General features: G+C 43.5%; 1 protein-coding gene across 5 annotated transcripts in view; it reads left to right on the forward strand.

Annotated features, from left to right (window-relative positions):
- PAM (peptidylglycine alpha-amidating monooxygenase) overlaps positions 1 to 20385 on the forward strand; it is a 103479-nt gene that overhangs the window by 56439 nt on the left and 26655 nt on the right. For 3 of the 5 annotated variants that reach the window (XM_075181398.1, XM_075181385.1, XM_075181391.1), the window contains 3 exons: positions 3451 to 3647; positions 3736 to 3807; positions 12398 to 12709. In XM_075181398.1, coding sequence (XP_075037499.1) covers positions 3451 to 3647; positions 3736 to 3807; positions 12398 to 12709 — 581 coding nt within the window. The remainder of the gene's footprint in view (positions 1 to 3450; positions 3648 to 3735; positions 3808 to 12397; positions 12710 to 20385) is intronic. The other 2 variants (XM_075181413.1, XM_075181405.1) reach the window with 1 other exon arrangement.

Below are 20385 nucleotides of genomic sequence, written 5' to 3' on the forward strand. Positions count from 1 at the left end.
CTTGAAGTGTAAGTGGATACATTCATAAAAGAAACATGTGCAAAGGATGCCTGTTCAATTACATATAGATGGTTATGTTTTATACTTCTGCTGAAATGTTTAGATGTATGTAATAGAGCAGAACATAGATTGTGATGTAATAGCAATGTCTAATTTTACCATATGGCTTGCTGGCATTAATAAAAGAAATACATGTGTGAAACAGTAAGGCTATGAAAATTAGGGAACTGACGATTTTTTTGTTCGTTTGTTTAGTGATCAGGCTCTGTTAACAGGGAAGATCATCATCCTTAGCAAAGTTATATCTAGAGATGAAGCCTACTTTAAATAGGCTGCATCTGCAGGGGACATGCTACACTGTGCACGCCCTTGCCGTACATATCTAGTGCTTGCCACCTATGATCAGGGCCGTAAGAACGCTGGTGCGGGTGGTGCCGTCGCCCAGGGGCGCAAAGCCAAGGGGGCGAAGCAGCCGCCCACTACCTGCCTTCAGCCCTTAAGTTCCGCTTAAGGGCTGAAGAGAGAGAAATTTTAACTTACCAGAGTTTGATGCTTCAGCCGTGGAACGCAAGTTTGCGTTCCAAAATGCCAAACTTCCTGTCAGTGGAATGCACATGCGTTCCGCGGCGGAACTTAACCCCTGAAGCATCAAACTCTGGTAAGTTAAAATCTCTCTCTCTCTCTCTCTCTCTCTCTCTCTCCTCCTACCCCTCTCCGCCACCCCCCACCCCCCTCCTTAGAAGGGGGGGCGCCGGTGCCCTGTCTCGCCCAGGGCACCAAAATGTATATTTACGGCACTTCCTATGATCCACCTCTCAGGAAGTAGGGGGCTGCTAGGTCCGTGGAGTTCAAAATGCTGCTTTACTTTCATGCATGTGCAGATATTAGCAGCCCTAGTTGGACTTAACCTTCTACTCTCAGTCTGGTCATATATGCACAAGGCTGTTTTCGAAGCAAGGGGTCCATCCACATCTGTTTCCACAATGCTTGTGATGATATAAGTAAAGTTACACGGACTAAACTCCATTCATCATGTGCATGTCTATGGACATGGCCATATGACCTTTAACTTACTCTGGCCATGGCTTGTATTATACCATAAACCTTTTTCTCTTGCTGTGCCTTTATTCTAGGCAAATCCAAAGAGCCTTCATGTGCTGGAGATCTCCTCTGGGCTCTGTAAAGATTCTTTTCCCATTTTATTATTTTTTTTTTCCAAACCTGTTATTTTCTTAAAAACATTATGTTGCCTGCATACAAGAAACAGAAAATCAATGGCATTAAAATGGTTAGTTCAAAGCAACGTGCCGGAAGCTTGTCTCCTGTGACTGTGGTTGGGTTTCTGAGCAGTGCATGTTTGTCTGCTTGTGTGTGCAGAGAGAAAGCAATTTAAGTGACAGGTATTCCACGCACACAGTATGATGCAGAGCGATTCTCACAGCATCAGTAGCAAGTGCAAAGGTTGGTGACTGACTTGTGTGGTCTCTCTGGGGCTCTCTGCTTTCAGCATATGGAAGAAACCAATTCCCTTTCTGTAGCCCTCCTATCATTGCTGTTGCTATGGTAAATAAGTGAATCCTGCTAGAGACCAGTAGAAAGAGAGCACTGGCAGATTTTTTTAAAGCCAAAAAAATATCTTCCCCTTTTTTCCTCTTGCATTATTCTCCGACACATTGGAAAGACTGTTTTTAAAATATATAAATAAAGAATTTTTATTTTTTACCAAGAAAATATTGGAAATATTTTTGTGACTTAGAGAAAGGAAGCACTTATTTTCTGCATACCTTATAATACATAGGTGTTGTTACTGTACAGTAATCTGTTTTGGCAGGGAAGGTGGTACTAACTAATTGGTGGTGGTTGGAATATAATTAAATAATTATATATAAATTGATTTTATTTTTGATAATATAACCATTGATTGCCAGAGCCATTTTGAATGCTAACATCAATTCAGTTTAGTGTTTTGATGATTCAATAAATTAAGCATTAATCCAGACAATTACTTATCTGGGGTCTGCTGTTCCGCCCACTTAGCCGGTCTCCTGTTGTCTACAGACTGGATAATGTTCCATTTTGGGGGGTGCTATCCTTTAAGATGTCAAATTAATTTTTGCTCCTTCTCTGTTTACTTCAAACCTAAGAAAGCAAAATGTTTATTTGAAATATATTTCCTTAGTGTATATTTTTGCTGCATAAATTATTTTCCGGTTTGCAGTAGTGTTATTCTATACATTTGGGTCTATCCTAGCCATTCATCTGGTTAATGCCCTGCATGAGATTTGTTTAGTTATTGGGATCTCTCCATGGTACCACAGGGCCCCAGGGAGGCCCAAATGTCTCCCATCAAAACTCTGCATCCAGTCTCCTGCCTGACTATTCAACTTTGCTCTACTTCAAATGCTCCCCACATATCAATCTTAGGGTGAAACATTAATCTTGACACTAAAATGAATAATTAATAATAGAGCTGCTAATTACTAATAAACATACAATAGTTTCTGACACTTATCGTGGCATAGGAAAGCAGTGAATGGAAGACTCTTGGCAACTGAAATAAGTGATGATTTCTGAGAATAGTCGCTTGCTTTCAGCAGCATTGCAAGTTTAAATGCAGTGTCCAACATCTGAAGATCTATCTGTCCTGATGGGAACTGTCCCAGATACATTTGTGTATATTCCCTTTTTCCAAACTCACTAGTCGGGCTTCTTTTTTTTTTTTTTTTCATTTTTCGCTCTATGATTTTCTCTATCTCTTTCAAGAAATAAGATGCATATTTACCATCATTGTATTTAGGTACAATTTTCGACCTAAACCATTCCCACCAATTGCACACTTCCTTTCATTGACCGGCTTGTTCTAGGGAGGTAAAACCTGATTGGCTGCTCTGGTTAGAGGCACATTTCCCCCTAAATTCAATGTTCGTAAAATAGTCTACAGGGTTTTGACATACTGTGATTTCCTCTTTTAAATGCCACAAAATAAATGTTAAAATAGCCAAAGTTTTTGGAGGTTCAATACAGTTAGTTGTGTTGCTGAAATAGGAATGAAGGATGAATAAAGACTTAGGGTGAAAAATCTCTTCTAAAATATAGATTGTCCATGTCAATGCTCCAAAGCCAAATAAGACCTCACTCCTGAAATTTACACATCAATAAATCAAATGTGTTCATCACCGATTTTTAAGATTGCAACACAGTAAGGTACCTTGTATTTAAATATATTTTCCACCTTCAGATGCCTTTGTCGTCAGGAAAAGATTATATTTAGTACAGTATGAAGGAGGACGTAAACAAGACTAGGTGGATAACTCTTTTTAAAAATGTAATTTGTTCTCTTCAAGTTTTAATGTGTGCATTTATACAGTACAAGACATGTTCATCTCGCTGCTGTTGAATCATTCTCCTTATCCTGCTTTAAACATTGATCTTTCTATTCTCTTGTAACAGAGGCACTTCAAGCGATGAAATGTGCAACATGTACATTATGTATTACATGGACGCCGCTCGTGCCAGTTCGTACATGACGTGTATGCGGTCAGGAGAACCAAAACTATTTCAGCACATCCCCGAACTGGCCAATGTTCCCGTCCCTGTTGCTTCTGATATGATGGTGATGATGGGACACGGACACGGTAGCCACAAAGGTTAGATAATAATATGTGGCTGTTTATTGTGTTAGATGTGCCTTCTGTTCTGTGTCATATAATCACCTGTTTTGTTGTTCTGTTTAAGATATGAAACTAGAAGAAGAAAGAAACATACAGCAGCAGCCTAAGAGAGAAGAGGAAGAAGTATTAGATCAGGGTATGTCCCATCAACGTTCACACTGGTACTATAAACAGACTTTAATGGAGAGTTTTACTGACTCCTGTTACTTTTCACTGTCGAATTGTTTTGTTTGCAACTTGGAATGATTGTTTCCATTTGCTTTATAACAAGAACAAATTATATTTAACAAATCCTTCTGTGTCACACATACATGAAATATTATATTTTATTAGATGGAAGTATTATCACAGGTAATGTCTGGATTGCTTAACATTCATTTTACAAAATAGGCAAGAATAGGTATTTATAAAAGAAAAAAAGTGCTTTCGAGGAAGTATCCAGTTTTATATAAATAGGATTATCCTTACAGTGCCATTTTTGTTTAGTTCATTAGATATCCTCACACTCTGAGTACACCTAACAGTACCGGTCGGTGAAAAAGAGAAACCTCTTTCTTCCAGTAAGTCCGCACCGCTGCGTCATCTGCCATCAATCGCGTCAGATTGCTGATTTAGATTGGGGAGCCGCTGACATTGGCAGACAACAGACTCCACTTCTGTCATGTTCAGCCCCCCCAAATCTTGTAAGAATACCCAGCAGTTACTGTAGCCCAACCATGATTTACTACAGTAACAGACACCCTAAAATGAATAGTATTAATGAGCAAGCTGGTCTGACCAGTCAGATGACCTTGTATAGCCATAGCTGGGCAGGATTATAGTGCAGCTGAATCTTATCCGCAGTGGAGGGGCCCCCTGATCTGCGGTGGAAGGAGGACTATCTAATACCTCTGAAGATCATCACCCAGTTTAAGAATATAGTTTTTTTTTCTTTATTCATTCATGCTTGTACACTTTTACCATATGTCAAAATGATTTAGATGTTGCCGCTTCAGCCTAATACAGAGATAAAAAAGACGTTCTTAAGAAGAAAATAAGTCAAATACATTATATTGAGCCATAAGGCCAAAGGTCTTATAAGTCATAATGCAGACTTGTTGTTTCCATGGTGATGCAAAAACTATATTGAAAAGGTAGAGAAATGTGACTCCTCGGGAGATGTCTTTCTTCTCTTTCTGATGACAAATATGAATTGTTTTGCTCAATCTATATACAGACTCGTGTAGAATCATATTGCTTTGTATTCCTGTGGCTGTTCAACACATTATTGTTCAGGCTCTGTTCATGTGGTACAGTGAGACATTGCTTCATGAGGGGCAGTTCATTATCACGATTAGTTACCCATCCTTACTTACTCTCAGCATGTCCACCCTCGGGCTGGAAGGCTGAACTCTGCAGAGTTTTCACAATGGGAAGGAAATTGATGTTAGCGCAGGGCCTACAACAGTGCTTGAGTGTAATTCTCACAGCACAGTGTTTGGAGAGATCAAAGTAGATCATTTTCCCCTGAAAAAGAAAAAGCATGTTCTCTATTTCTGTTTATGATTTGTCTGTGATTGCTCTTTAAATAATGTTTTATATTATAATGAGATATATATATATATATATATATATATATATATATATATATATATATATATATATATAATCCTCTCAGGCACGCATACATATATTATTAGCCTTTGTATCACACCAATATATTCCACAGCTCTGTACAATCTGTGAATTTTATATAGGCACATAAAACATCACTGTCCCTGTGGAGCTTACAATAGAATTCTCCTACCGCAAACAAACCATTGTCAGTAGTCTCACAGTCCCCCGTTAATTTGCCAGTATGTTTTTAGAACCCTCTGGGTTGGAGTCAAACCCAGTTCCCAAGCACAATGGTTCAGTACTGCAATTGTCCGTGCCATTGTGAAGCTCAGAATGAGATTGGGTGACTCACATTTGGCCAGAATGTGAATATGAGCTGCTGCATTCCAGCAAGGCATCTCGTGTGCAGTGGTGCCTACTTTTCACATTGTGCTGGTTTGAAACATATGTAACGTGTATATCTGTTATGTACCAAGTCTGTTTCTGATATATTTGGGATGATGAAGTGGGACTTTTGATGTCTATGAAAATTATACATCAAATCAAAATGAGGTTGCAGCTGTATACAATACTTTCAAGGGTTTGCCGGTAACCTCTTAAACTTAAGTTTCCACTATTTGCGTATGTGAATTTAAATTTACTCTGCCTTAATACAATAAAATAAACGTGGCTAATTAAGTTTTATTCACATGACTTTGAAAAACTCCATTCCCCTCTTTCCCCCCACGTCTCCATTTTTGCCTGAGTGAACAACTGCCATAGTCTGTATGGCACACAGCAAGTTTGTTATTCAGCAAACGCATTCTCACCATTGTATGCTCTGCATGGTATCATCATCATGCAGACTTGTACAAAGAAACAACATTATTGAAATGGTAATGCACACACTAGTGTAACAATGGGCAGTGTGTGAGGAATGCAAATGTTGCAGTTTCAAAAGTTTGCATTGGTTATGATTACAGTTTATAAAAAAAAAAAATCAAGTTGCACAATATGAGCTTATGCTCTACCTTATTATGTTCTATTGAGGGTAAATGGGTTTGGTGCAGTCATTCTTTTTTTAAATTTTTGCAACATGAACATTTGGTGGGGGGGGTATAGAATAGCACTGCGATAAAGGTACTACCTTTATTACGATAATTTTAACCCTGCTTTCTACCGCAGCTCAGCAAGCTACAAGCAAAAAGTCGGCATTGAAATTACCGTATTAACGGTAGTTACGGCACTATTACCGTAATATTGGCAGTAACGCAGCCAATTAAATTCCCCCCCTTGGTGTAATATGTTGTATACATCACTACACAAAACAATGTGAAAAGATAGAACTTTTACTTGGAAGTAAATTAGAATGTCCCATGAAATCTAATGTCGGCACTATGTATTTTCTCTTGCTGTTAACATGAGTAAAGCGTGTTGATGTTTTTAAACCAAACAACATTAAGATTTTTTTTTTATAAAAATAGAAAAAAATGTGTTAATAAATACAATTCATTTGACACTTGTAATTTTTCTGTAGGAGTTCTCATAAGTTTTCCTCTCTGCAGTCAGGTAACTTATTAGGTGGTTGTGTAGTTAAGGAAAGTAAAGCAATAAAAGGAGTAACTTTGCACCTTGGCAAAACCATGTTGCAATGGAGGAGGATGTAAATTAAAAATGTGATGGCAGATTTATATTTGGGGTAGGACATGTCCTAAATCAACTTTTCAGTGTACAAATAAGCTATAAAGTATGTGTGCTACATGAATAAACAACCAGAAACAACTTATGTGCATAATAATAAACTAATGTGCACCCCTTGCATTGCAGCATGGTTTGTCCAGCAGAAAACTTACTCATGTTTTTGCCTTACTCTCCCTAATGAATCAGGGCCTCTGTCTCCAAGTATCACAGTTCAGATGTCTGATTTCTAGGACTCCTATTGTTCATGAGATGCCCCCCCCAGCTGCTGTTTCTCTAACAAGTAACTCTCCAGTCCCCAACTCATAGCGGTGTGTAATGTCTTCTCAACATTAAAATACACTATGGGGCAATTCAGTTGTGCACAAGATCTATTATAGCCTCACCAGGGGAGGCTCCGCTGGATGTTACAATATTAAAACATTGCTGATTGTTGCTTATGCATCACAGAGGTAATGTTTTGCTCAACCTAGCACCTGGAAGTGCGTGCATCACGCAAGACCATAGTTGCCAACATTGGCAGGTTAAGATACGGGAGGTCCGGGGGTCAGGTGGGTGTGTGGGGGCGGGGCTCGAAAAATCGTGCCGTTAGCCCCGCACCCAAAGCTGTCACCACCTTTTCGTCCAATAAAACAAGGGGGCGGGGCCACAATGATGCGGCCGTGACGCCTTTAAGCCCCGCCTCCTCCATTCACTTTCCATCGCTTCCCGGGACTCGGGAGAATTGCCCTCTCTCCCGGGAGCCCGGGAGACTGACCCAGATTTCGGGAGTCTCCCGGATATTCCGGGAGAGTTGGCAAGTATGCGCAAGACTCCAATGGGACTTCGCTCACAGTTGAATTCCCCTCTATTTGTAGAAACAAATGGCTTTCCAAAATCTCCTGCCATTTGTTTCAGTTATCCTAGAATCACCTGGGAGGGGACAGTAATGCATGTTGATGCTAGAGGCAAGGGGATTTACTATTAAAAAAAGGGGGTTTGGGAGGACATCTTCTTAATTAACAAAAGCAGGAAGCTTGGATTGTTTAAAGAAGAGCACCAGCCTACACTAAATTTCCAGTGTATCCCACAGGGTCAAAGGGCAGGACCAATAGTCATAACATCACTGTCATGACATCACTGGAGCCGCAGTGACCTAGTTCCCGATACATTTGTAGACTGATCTGTCGTGAGTACTTCAGCGCCCCTCAAAAATGGCTGCCTCCACTGTGTAGTGAATTGGAGAAAATAGCTTTGTTTCCATTGTAAATTTAATATGTCAAAATGGTGATGCATTTGAAAAACCTTTGCTTGTGGTCAGACCTGTAAATGCTTCTCTACTTTTATGTAAGTCATAAACTAGCTTCCCTGTCACACGGTGGCTGTTGTCCTCTGATTCTGGGTGATACCGTTTGACTAATGATGACCTTTTGTTATTCCACAGAAATGCACTGTCTATCCATCTATGTTTTTCCCTTTGCGGTTTGGGAGATGTAGAGCTCTTTCTGATAGATGAGTTCAATAAACAACATCTAGTAACGGCTTATACATCATTTCCCTGAGACAGTTCAACTAGCACATCTCACTGCTCTACTAGAGGCATTGTATATTGTGATTCTTTACCTGTACAAAAACCTTTCAGTGCATTTTTTTTTATTTAATTATGTGTGTATATATATATATATATATATATATATATATATATATATATATATATATAATATATTTATTTATTTATTTTTGTTGTGGACAAATATGGTTACTCTGTTGAAAATGAAATGTTATGGTGCCTAACGTTGTAAGATAGTGACATTTTTGTTACTTTATTTTGATGGAGAAGATAAGCTGCCAGAGTGATAGAAAAAAAAGTAATCACCATCCAGACCATTGTTATTTTTGCAATATAGAGCAGGGTTTATAAACAGGGCTAGTCACTGTATATAGCAGTGCACTGTATGTCACCTGACCATAGTAGCTATCATGACGGCTTCAAGAGAGGAGATAGTAATTAGTAACCACAATTATCCTAAATGAAGCTACAACTTCATCCTTGTCATAATTAGGGCTCCTGTACTTGTAAAATAGTAAAAAAAAATAATAATAAAAAAAAAAAACACGAATGTGACTTAAAGTTTCTCAGTCCATAATAATCCAGCTGCCCAGAAGCTATCTCAGATCAGCACATCTTTCAGTCCAGCCAGAATAGGAAAGGTCGGTTGTTGCCCAATAGCTGAAAGACCAGAATCCTCAAAATGTGACCATAACTTGTTTGTCCTGTGGGTGGCCAAGACGAACAAGGGTCTGGCTGTGATATCATTGATGCTTGTTTATTATTTTTGACAAACCACACCAACTTTACATTATTAAAACTATTGTTATGATGCCATTCCATATGTTGCCTATGGAGAGCTTTTTTTCCATAGACTAAACCAGTTTATCAGAAGCTATAATAACAGACAACCCAATACATTATGGGGGGAATTCAATTGGCCGTGATGTTGCTCAAAACATCGCGGCTGCGTATTTTTACAGTTACTATGGTACAAATCGCCATCATTTTTCCTCCCTCCTCTTTGCAGCGTGATCAGCGAAATCAGCAGAGTTTTCTGTAAAAATATCGCAGCGGCGATGTTCTGAGGACCATTGCGGCTAATTTACTTACCCCCCCCCCCCCCTATAAGTGGAGAATTATTACAAGCAATAAATATTTTTTTATTTGTTTACAGATAAAATATATTTCAAAGTTCAAACTTATGTATCTTCATTAATTTAGTACCCTAACTAACATATATGTAGGTTTGAGTATACATAGCCAACATGCACAAACCTCCTTTGTATGAATTGCTTTCTGTTATATTACGCAGCTGATAATCAGCCTGTGCAATTTTAAAATTTTCATTATCTGTAAACAATGCAGCCTAAGGTACAGTTTGTAGCTGGAAGTTACACTGATGCAGTCTTCTTCCATATTGTCCCCAATGAGGTGTTTCAGGTGGAGAGAAAGTGTTTTCCTTAATTATAATTTACTTATGGAAGTGTGTTACTAACTGCAGTAATTATTTCCGGAGATGAGATTATCTCACCTGAGGGACTCATCTTCTAGGTCTGTGTATTGAAAGTCTGCTTCAAATAATTGGAAAGTAAAAGATTGTTTGCAAACATGACATAGTCTATTAAGGTCATTTTGTCCATCGGCGGTCACCACATTAAAACAGGCAATTCTTGGTTCTATTAAAATCTAATTACATGGTTGTGTACCAAGACTTCCCAAAACAGATTTCTTCATTTAAAACGCATTCTAAATATAATATAGCTAATGATTAAATAAATAAAATAATTATTTTGTATGTGTCCTTTTCCTGCATCTTTTTATTGAAAGCAAATAAATTCCCAACATAAGGTAAGAAATGACTAATGCCTTGCCCATTGATACCTACAAATTACCTTGGCAACCAACAGTTGTTTAAAGCCGCATGGACACAAGATGTATATATACATTTAAAACATATTCTTGGCTATGTTTTTAATAAAAAAAAAAAGTGATCATATATTGTGAATGTGAATAACACTGCTTAGTGGCTCACAAATAGGGACACTTTACCTTAAAAATGTTCTGTAGCCTTCTAAAACTGTACATTTCTTAGGCTCTTTAACAACCCCCTAAAACAGTAGAGATTATTAGTGCTGACTTTTTTTTTTATTTTATTGGATTACCAAGTGGACTACCAGTAGTACATTAACTATGTACAACTGAAATATCATGTTTGAGAATGTAATTATACAGGACTGTATAAAATCGTATATGTGTTTCATATAGAATTATGTTGTGTGATGGCCAGGGTGCTATTCCTGCTTTGGTTTACTGTGGGTGAATGTACATGCTTTTGTTAATATACCACCTGCCGGATAGTAGTGGCTACTGTTGGAAACTAAATTGGGTGACACAATCTGCCAAGAGAATTTTGAAACTGTCACCCTTCTGGTGATGCACACACGAACAGCTTCTTGCTTTGTACTTTGCTTTATTTGTCAGGATCGCAAAGTAATTCATAACATAAAGTTCCACAATCTTTCTTGTTACCCTAATGCTAAATTAACAGAGACCAGCTCTCTAGACGCCGGTCAACTTATTCGGCATTGGTCACACTGCGTTGTTTTTTGTTCAGGCTTAAATACTTTAAACTCCTCCCGTAGACCTAGCTTGATGGACAAGTGATACTCCTACCTTGTCTTTATAAAGGAGTGCTCATCGGGTGCTCTGCTTGAATAGCATCACTACAGACACACACTGTCTGCTCGCCGTTAGCTGTGGAAAAAGATATTATGTAGGTGGAATTTAATTTTTTTATATGACTTCACTGTGTGATGCATTTTACAAACCATGGTTTAAAATTGTTCTAACATTTACCAGTATTTAGACTTTTTACATGATTTACAAAGGATAATGAATAGATGGGCAACAAATGTCTCATCTGTAATTCTATCGGTGCACATCCTGCTGATACAACTGTGTGGATCTAATTCGATGCAAACCATGAAGAATGATCAAGGGAGTTTTGACTCATGTGACCAACATAGTTATGTGGCACATTGTACATCTGCACCCCCCCCCCAACTTGGCTATATTAACTGGCACTTCTGGAAAGGGAAGCAGGAGTTAAAAATCCTTATGTCAGGAGCCGTGTTCTCCTGTGATAATTAATGTAAATGCCAGCTTTACACAGCTGTAAAGATGTTGGTCCAATTGGTACAAAAGTGAACATCTCTTCTAATATGTACTGTAATTTTGTAGTAAATCAGCAGATGCTGATATTGTGTTCTAATAAACATTTTATAATGCAAGACCCTTATTAACACCACTTTCCTTTGTCTGTCTGCTCTGGGATGCCTACAGAGGGTTATGTGTAATTTCTGCTTTCTGTGTAGTATGCAGAAAAATCTGCTGAGTTGACTCTATTGTGCTATATTCAGATTCGGGCATTGCACTGTGCAAGATCAAGACCAATATTTATATATCTGTTGACTGTGCTGTCAGTCAGGTTAAGCATATAAAGCCTATGCTTCTCTGTACTATATACTGTGACTCTGCACTGATGAATGCCATGCCCATCTCTTACAGGTTTTATAGATTTATCCATGGCGTTTGTCCCTGTTATTCAATATTGATTAAATGCACAGTACAAATCCATTGGTTCTGTATGATATATGTAGTTATCATGATTTATTTTTATAGTTTAATACTTTTTAAAGAGGAATAGCTACAATGTAAAAAATATACATTCTAACCAACTTCAATAAACATGTCATTGTGGGAATTGAAGTGTGCCGCTGTCTGCTACCTCTATATGATTTATGGCTGTGCTGGGGAAATATAATAAGGATAGGCTGACATTGTTGTGTCCACTGTGATCTGCCTTAATCTTCCATTTCTTTTCTGTTTTTATCTCTTCTGTTTTTTTTTTTTTCTTGCACAGGTGATTTCTATTCCGTCCTTTCCAAACTGCTAGGCGAAAGGGAAGACGTTGTTCATGTCCATAAATATAACCCCACTGATATTATAGGGTCCGATCTGGTAGAAGAGATCACGAACGTGGTCCAAAAGAAAGACCCTGGCTGGTACATATCCAGACAAGTGTTAGCACATGACGACAGGCCCGATGCCATTCTGATCAGAGATCGAATTCACAAATTCCACAAGTTAGAATCCACACTGAGACCACCGGGGAATATGCTGTCCCTGGTTCCGCACGCTAAACGCGTTGAGGTGGACAACCAGCGCCCAGGAGGTTGGTTGGGAAACTTTCTCCAATAGCTATGCGTATGCTTGATCCACATTAGCAAAACCTGAAGGGAAGTCTGGTGATTAATTTTGAAAACCTCTCTTTGAGGTTGTCATTTTGGTAATGAATATGCATCATTCGCCTTTCTGACAACAAATAATTGTACTACAGCAATGTGTAACTTATCCAGGTCATAAATGTCACATTTAATACAATCACCTTATTATGTGTCTACAGCCGGAGCATACTTGAAACATGTAAACCAGGCACTGACATCTTATTACAGGTGTAATGTTGCATCTGTAAAATGTATGGTTTAATAGATGTCTGCTCTCCCGTTGCTAATTGCTTAGTAGTTTCTATTTTTTTTATTTTTTTTATGTTCTTTTAAGACAATCTCATTTTCTCATAATTACGTCAACTACTTGTGGACGTAATGTGCAGAATGAACTGTAGTAAGCCAATTGCAGAACGGCACAGAATACATTCAAAGATCAAAAACAGAACAGCGTGAAGCGTCTCTGAAGTTTCTGGTTTATTAAATGGCCTTTTATTTTCCGGCCTGTGTGCTAACGTAATTATGAAATCCTGACTCATTCCCTTCAGGTTTCTATGGCAGCAAACCTTGACGACATTGCTTTTGTTTTAATTCGTGTTGTGGTCTCTACGATATTGATTGTGTTTAGTCTTTCTTGCTAATGTGGAAAGCCAGATAATAGTATGGCATGTGGCGATTATCCTTTATAAAAGTAAGCAATATGTATGCATGGCAGACATCTGTGCGTGGGCTGCTCCGCAGGCTGTCTTCACATCGCTGGCTGCCAAGTCCATGTTTCCAAATACATCTTTCCGGCTCATATTAATCATTCACTACATTCCTCTTTTTTTCTCTTCCCCTCTCTTTTCTTTCCTTGTGTATTCAAACCTGTCGGTAATAAGAGCTTGGATTGCATGGTGTTCTGTTAAAGACCGCAAAAAAAGATCAATTGCTGTTTGGCATCGTCAAGATAGTGTTGCGATCTACAGATAAATATGAGACATAATTATTATTGACTTATATATACATAGTTTGATGTGTTGAGCAGTTCACTATTTAGATCAAGAGATTTTAGATTAATGATCTAACTTTGTTTTGTTTTAACACCTTGTGGGACTTTATTCAATCTTTGCTATTTTTTCACTGGGTATTTGTAATGTTTTTATTTCATTTTTTTCTTTCAATTGTTGATAATCTGCTATCTGTTCCGGAATCATTGTACGGCATGTACCTGTTGACCCCTCTTGACTGCACGTGCACTCGCTCGTTACCACCACTTGACACGCAAAGTCACTGGTGTTTATCGCGATGCCAGTGGGCAATCCGCCTAAAGTAGTCTTATTTGGCATGCAGTTATTTTGAATGTTGAAAGTGTAGTTTTTATCATTGTAGTGGTCACCTCTACATAGTGGAGGCAGATATTTTGTGAGAATTCATACGAATACTGCCCATCCATTCATTAGGCGCTAATGACACCATAAAGCTGTGGTGTTTGCGCCTCAGTGGTGTTACTAGCTTCGAGTAAATTGATAACCTGGCTACATGTCCTCTTTAGGACTAAAACGACCCCAGCGTTTTATGCACACGCGTAGTTTAGCCTATGGAAACCATGCTCTGCATTTGCAACCTGCAGGTGTTACTGGCCAGTGGACATTCACTCCCATCAATAACATTCTGGAAAAACATTCATTTGTCATCTCAGCTTTTGCAAACAGGGGGCTGCCATCATGCTGTCTCTCAAAGTGGGCAGCGTGGTACTTTATGTGCCCAATGCTTGTTTTTGGGGGGGTTTTCTATGTTTTGTGTAAAGGAGGTTAAAAAGCTGATGTAGCCTTGTTTTTAATATTTATCTGAATCAATATCTATGTATTTGGGATAGACTGTCTAAAAATTATGGTAGCACCAAGCAACTTTAGTTTTTTTTTTTTTTATATTAAGCAGTACAATTTATACATTTTACAGTATACTCTTATTTATAGTTTTTTTTTTTTTATTTACTTCTATTACTACTACTATTTTTTGTAACTTTGTACATAAAGTTCCACACAACACAGTGTACATGCCAGTTATTTAAGCTCTTGTATTTAATTTTACCTTGACAGGAGAAACCATGTTGTGGTGTGAAATCCTTATTAGTAGGGGCAAATACGTAGGAAATATACTGCAAGGAAAGTTTTATATAGACATAAACAGCCTCACAGGTGGTTTTGAAGCTGTAAGTTTGCTGGTGATCTCACATTGGATAATAGTGAAGTCCATTGTGCTTGTCTGGTAATTGTGTAAAGCATATAACCGTCGCTCTGTAATACTAGATGCTTTATTGAATGTGGGGAGATGAGACTAATCTTGATGAACTGTTGCTGTCTTTCCTACAGCATTCTCAGGCTTCTAACCGTTTTCAGACCTTTGACCCCTAGATATCCATACCCAAGCTTTCAGTGTGCCTATAAGCCTGGGGCTTTAGTGTATTGTACTCTCTCCGTCCCGTCTTCTGCTAGCACTACCTAATGAAGAAACAACATAAATGTTTTCTCATCTTTGAGTCCTCGACACGTTTTCCTAGTAGAAAGGATAATCCTAGTATTGTACAGAAGGCTGTATACACAGAAATGATGTCCGCTTACCTGACAGACTGGGGGGTGCTGACATTTGTGTTTAAGACAACCAGATCTGGGGGTTCTCCTGTTGTAGTGAAATAAAACTGGACAATGGGGGTGTTTGTAATGATTGATGGTGAACCCAAGAGTGACTGCTAAGACAACCTTGTGGTTCATGTATAAATGACAAGGGCTCCATAGAGTCCTTTGATCATGATGTCTGAAATATGTAGTATAAGTAAAACAGACGTGTGTTTTAGCTCATATAAATTGTATTAGCAGAAAGACACTTCTCCCAAAATATATCTTTGTTAAAAAGTTCCAGGAAAAGTTATTATTATTCTTCTTGATGTAACTTAGTCCAGCATTAACTGATGGATGTTCCCACAAAGAGGAGCAGTTTAGTTTAGTTAGAGGTCATTATTTCCCTAACTCCTCACCCAGGCACTGAATGCGTGCATCTAGGCTTAACTCCCTGTCTGACTGAATCTACTGTCCCACCAGTCAGCGGTACAGGGCAAATGTATTCTACTATATTTATTATTCGATAGTGCAAGTCCTGTTATTAATACCGTGCAGAGCAGGGATAGGGGTGTGGTGCCATTATTACCTGTGTCTAGGACAGTGCTGGAAGTGTGCCGGTATGAGACGGTATGGCGTACCGGCACTTCTAAACTGGAACTGTGTGTTTTATTCTGAGGAGGGAGGGGGGTCGTGGGTGTCATCGGTGGGGCTGAGGCAGCAGTGTGACCTGTTATCAAGCTATCACATGTCACAGTGCTCCCTCTTCTGGATAGTGGGACTGCGTATAGAGGGGCTGCATGGTATATTCAAAATAAGTTTCCAATTTGTTACTCGACCCCTCTCCTCTGGATGTAAACCCATTTCACTGGAATATAATTCTTCTTTTATTTTAATGTAAAATACATTTTTTAGTAACAAAATAAATTTGAAAGAAACATAATCACGCACATACCCACATTTTGTTCTTCAAATTATTAGGGATTTTTACATAATAGATTTAGAATAGAGTAGCTAGAGTATTACATAAGATAAATTTTGTCCAAGGCTTATCTAAATTATTAAATTAATTTGATTTTAGAAACCAATTAAAAATTAAGTTCAACTGGTGGTCACTTAAAAAGTCTATACAGCTCCTTGTAGCCTTGTCAATGAGATTACATGCAGTAAGCACAAAAGCATAGAACAAGTGCTGAAAAATGTTACTACAATGTGAACACAAAGCAAAAAAAAATGATTGAGGGTTTGGTAACACTAGAAACATTGGTTTCCAGTGTCATAGCCATTTACATGCGTTTTTTATGGGGAACAATTTCCCCTTTTTTTTTTTTTTTTTCTGCTTGCCAAAGCCCTCATTTTTTTGTATGAAGACAGGTGAATAGACACCGGCCGACACTTCTAATTTAGCACTTTCCCAATCTGCAAACACAAAGTTTCTCCTGAAACTGTAGCCCTGAGGGGGGTTGCAGTACTGTTGGTAGCGGGGTGAGGGGTTGCTGTAGTGGTGGAAGCACTGGGCCCAGAAACCCCTCTCAACAGCACTTGAATTAAATTTCCTCCGGTATGCCCCCCCTCCCCGACAGCTTGGAAGTGGAGGAGCCGCTTGCATCACAGGATCTGCATATAGACCGGGCAGCAGAGCTGAATCACATTTCCTCATTCCCCCCCCCCCCCCCCCCATTCCCGTGTGTCTGTGAGGAGAGGTCTGACCCAGGTATCCAGGCAGCACACAGGACACAGGGGGCCCTTGAGGCATGTCATCAGAGCGGTAGAGGATATTTGTCAAAGTGAGTTAAGGCTGCAAACTAAAAATTGTCTTTTCTCAACTGAATCTAGCCTTCTATTGCTGGAACTCATCTGCAGCCTTTCCAAGTTAATGGTCATAGAAATTCCAATTGCAGGTTTAATTGTTCTCCTGCTATTCATTGTGGATTTTTTTCTCAGTAGCTCTAGCCTCCCCCTGCAGCCAGGCCCTAGCCTCCCCCCTGCAGCCAGGCCAGGCCCTAGCCCTCCCCCCTGCGGCCAGGCCAGGCCCTAGCCCTCCCCCCTGCGGCCAGGCCAGGCCCTAGCCCTCCCCCCTGCGGCCAGGCCAGGCCCTAGCCCTCCCCCCTGCGGCCAGGCCAGGCCCTAGCCCTCCCCCCTGCGGCCAGGCCAGGCCCTAGCCCTCCCCCCTGCGGCCAGGCCAGGCCCTAGCCCTCCCCCCTGCGGCCAGGCCAGGCCCTAGCCCTCCCCCCTGCGGCCAGGCCAGGCCCTAGCCCTCCCCCCTGCGGCCAGGCCAGGCCCTAGCCCTCCCCCCTGCGGCCAGGCCAGGCCCTAGCCCTCCCCCCTGCGGCCAGGCCAGGCCCTAGCCCTCCCCCCTGCGGCCAGGCCAGGCCCTAGCCCTCCCCCCTGCGGCCAGGCCAGGCCCTAGCCCTCCCCCCTGCGGCCAGGCCAGGCCCTAGCCCTCCCCCCTGCGGCCAGGCCAGGCCCTAGCCCTCCCCCCTGCGGCCAGGCCAGGCCCTAGCCCTCCCCCCTGCGGCCAGGCCAGGCCCTAGCCCTCCCCCCTGCGGCCAGGCCAGGCCCTAGCCATCCCCCCTGCCGCCAGGCCAGGCCCTAGCCATCCCCCCTGCCGCCAGGCCAGGCCCTAGCCATCCCCCCTGCCGCCAGGCCAGGCCCTAGCCATCCCCCCTGCCGCCAGGCCAGGCCCTAGCCATCCCCCCTGCAGCCAGGCCAGGCCAGGCCCTAGCCCTCCCCCCTGCAGCCAGGCCAGGCCCTAGCCCTCCCCCCTGCAGCCAGGCCAGGCCAGGCCCTAGCCCTCCCCCCTGCAGCCAGACCCTAGCCCTCCCCCCTGCAGCCAGGCCAGGCCAGGCCCTAGCCCTCCCCCCTGCAGCCAGGCCAGGCCAGGCCCTAGCCCTCCCCCCTGCAGCCAGGCCAGGCCAGGCCCTAGCCCTCCCCCCTGCAGCCAGGCCAGGCCAGGCCCTAGCCCTCCCCCCTGCAGCCAGGCCAGGCCAGGCCCTAGCCCTCCCCCCTGCAGCCAGGCCAGGCCAGGCCCTAGCCCTCCCCCCTGCAGCCAGGCCAGGCCAGGCCCTAGCCCTCCCCCCTGCAGCCAGGCCAGGCCAGGCCCTAGCCCTCCCCCCTGCAGCCAGGCCAGGCCAGGCCCTAGCCCTCCCCCCTGCAGCCAGGCCAGGCCAGGCCCTAGCCCTCCCCCCTGCAGCCAGGCCAGGCCAGGCCCTAGCCCTCCCCCCTGCAGCCAGGCCAGGCCAGGCCCTAGCCCTCCCCCCTGCAGCCAGGCCAGGCCAGGCCCTAGCCCTCCCCCCTGCAGCCAGGCCAGGCCAGGCCCTAGCCCTCCCCCCTGCAGCCAGGCCAGGCCAGGCCCTAGCCCTCCCCCCTGCAGCCAGGCCAGGCCAGGCCCTAGCCCTCCCCCCTGCAGCCAGGCCAGGCCAGGCCCTAGCCCTCCCCCCTGCAGCCAGGCCAGGCCAGGCCCTAGCCCTCCCCCCTGCAGCCAGGCCAGGCCAGGCCCTAGCCCTCCCCCCTGCAGCCAGGCCAGGCCAGGCCCTAGCCCTCCCCCCTGCAGCCAGGCCAGGCCAGGCCCTAGCCCTCCCCCCTGCAGCCAGGCCAGGCCAGGCCCTAGCCCTCCCCCCTGCAGCCAGGCCCTAGCCCTCCCCCCTGCAGCCAGGCCAGGCCAGGCCCTAGCCCTCCCCCCTGCAGCCAGGCCAGGCCAGGCCCTAGCCCTCCCCCCTGCAGCCAGGCCAGGCCAGGCCCTAGCCCTCCCCCCTGCAGCCAGGCCAGGCCAGGCCCTAGCCCTCCCCCCTGCAGCCAGGCCAGGCCAGGCCCTAGCCCTCCCCCCTGCAGCCAGGCCAGGCCAGGCCCTAGCCCTCCCCCCTGCAGCCAGGCCAGGCCCTAGCCCTCCCCCCTGCAGCCAGGCCAGGCCAGGCCAGGCCCTAGCCCTCCCCCCTGCAGCCAGGCCAGGCCAGGCCAGGCCCTAGCCCTCCCCCCTGCAGCCAGGCCCTAGCCCAGGCCCTAGCCCTTCCCCCCTGCAGCCAGGCCAGGCCCTAGCCCTTCCCCCCTGCAGCCAGGCCAGGCCAGGCCCTAGCCCTTCCCCCCTGCAGCCAGGCCAGGCCAGGCCCTAGCCCTCCCCCCTGCAGCCAGGCCAGGCCCTAGCCCTCCCCCCTGCAGCCAGGCCAGGCCCTAGCCCTCCCCCCTGCAGCCAGGCCAGGCCCTAGCCCTCCCCCCTGCAGCCAGGCCAGGCCAGGCCAGGCCCTAGCCCTCCCCCCTGCAGCCAGGCCCTAGCCCAGGCCCTAGCCCTTCCCCCCTGCAGCCAGGCCAGGCCCTAGCCCTCCCCCCTGCAGCCAGGCCAGGCCCTAGCCCTCCCCCCTGCAGCCAGGCCAGGCCCTATTCAGACCCTAATCTGCATAGGGGGGGAAGAGGAAGACAGATGTCAAACAGTGGCAATTTTCAATCCTTTTAGTGCAGCTAAAGGTCACAGAGAATGGCTTACACTGCTAGTCTCAGTCTTGTTATATTATAGTAACATATTACACTACTTTGTTATTTACAGTAAAACAATTTCAGTACAAAAAAATGCCTGCTGCAGGCATATTACAACAAGATTTTTTTTTTTTTTTTTTAAATCTGGAACCCCCCCTTCCTCTCTAGAAATCCTGCATTTGCCCCTGTTAGAGGTACAAAAGTTATGTCGACTAGCAGGGCATTAGGCGATTCAATTATGACCACCCAGGGCTTTGAACGCTTTCAACTAGTTGTGCATGTGCAAAGAAAGCACTGATCATTGCGATCAGTATCTCCAGTGGGACTCCGCCCCTTTCTAAAAAAAAAAAAAGGAAAAAAAAAACACTATGGAGAAACTGTTCTTTATACAAGTGTCCGCATTTCAGAAGCCATTTTCAAGAAGTCATGCCCATTGTCACACTGTCCCTCAGTCTCCAATATGTCCATTGCTTCAGGGTTGGGAACACAGGGCTTGAGGATATTTGCGTTTTAAACGATTTGTGCTGTCTCTAGAGTTTGGTGGGTGTAGTTATTAAATA

This window comes from Mixophyes fleayi, chromosome 1 (assembly GCF_038048845.1).
Source record: "Mixophyes fleayi isolate aMixFle1 chromosome 1, aMixFle1.hap1, whole genome shotgun sequence".
Classification (NCBI taxonomy): domain Eukaryota; kingdom Metazoa; phylum Chordata; class Amphibia; order Anura; family Limnodynastidae; genus Mixophyes; species Mixophyes fleayi.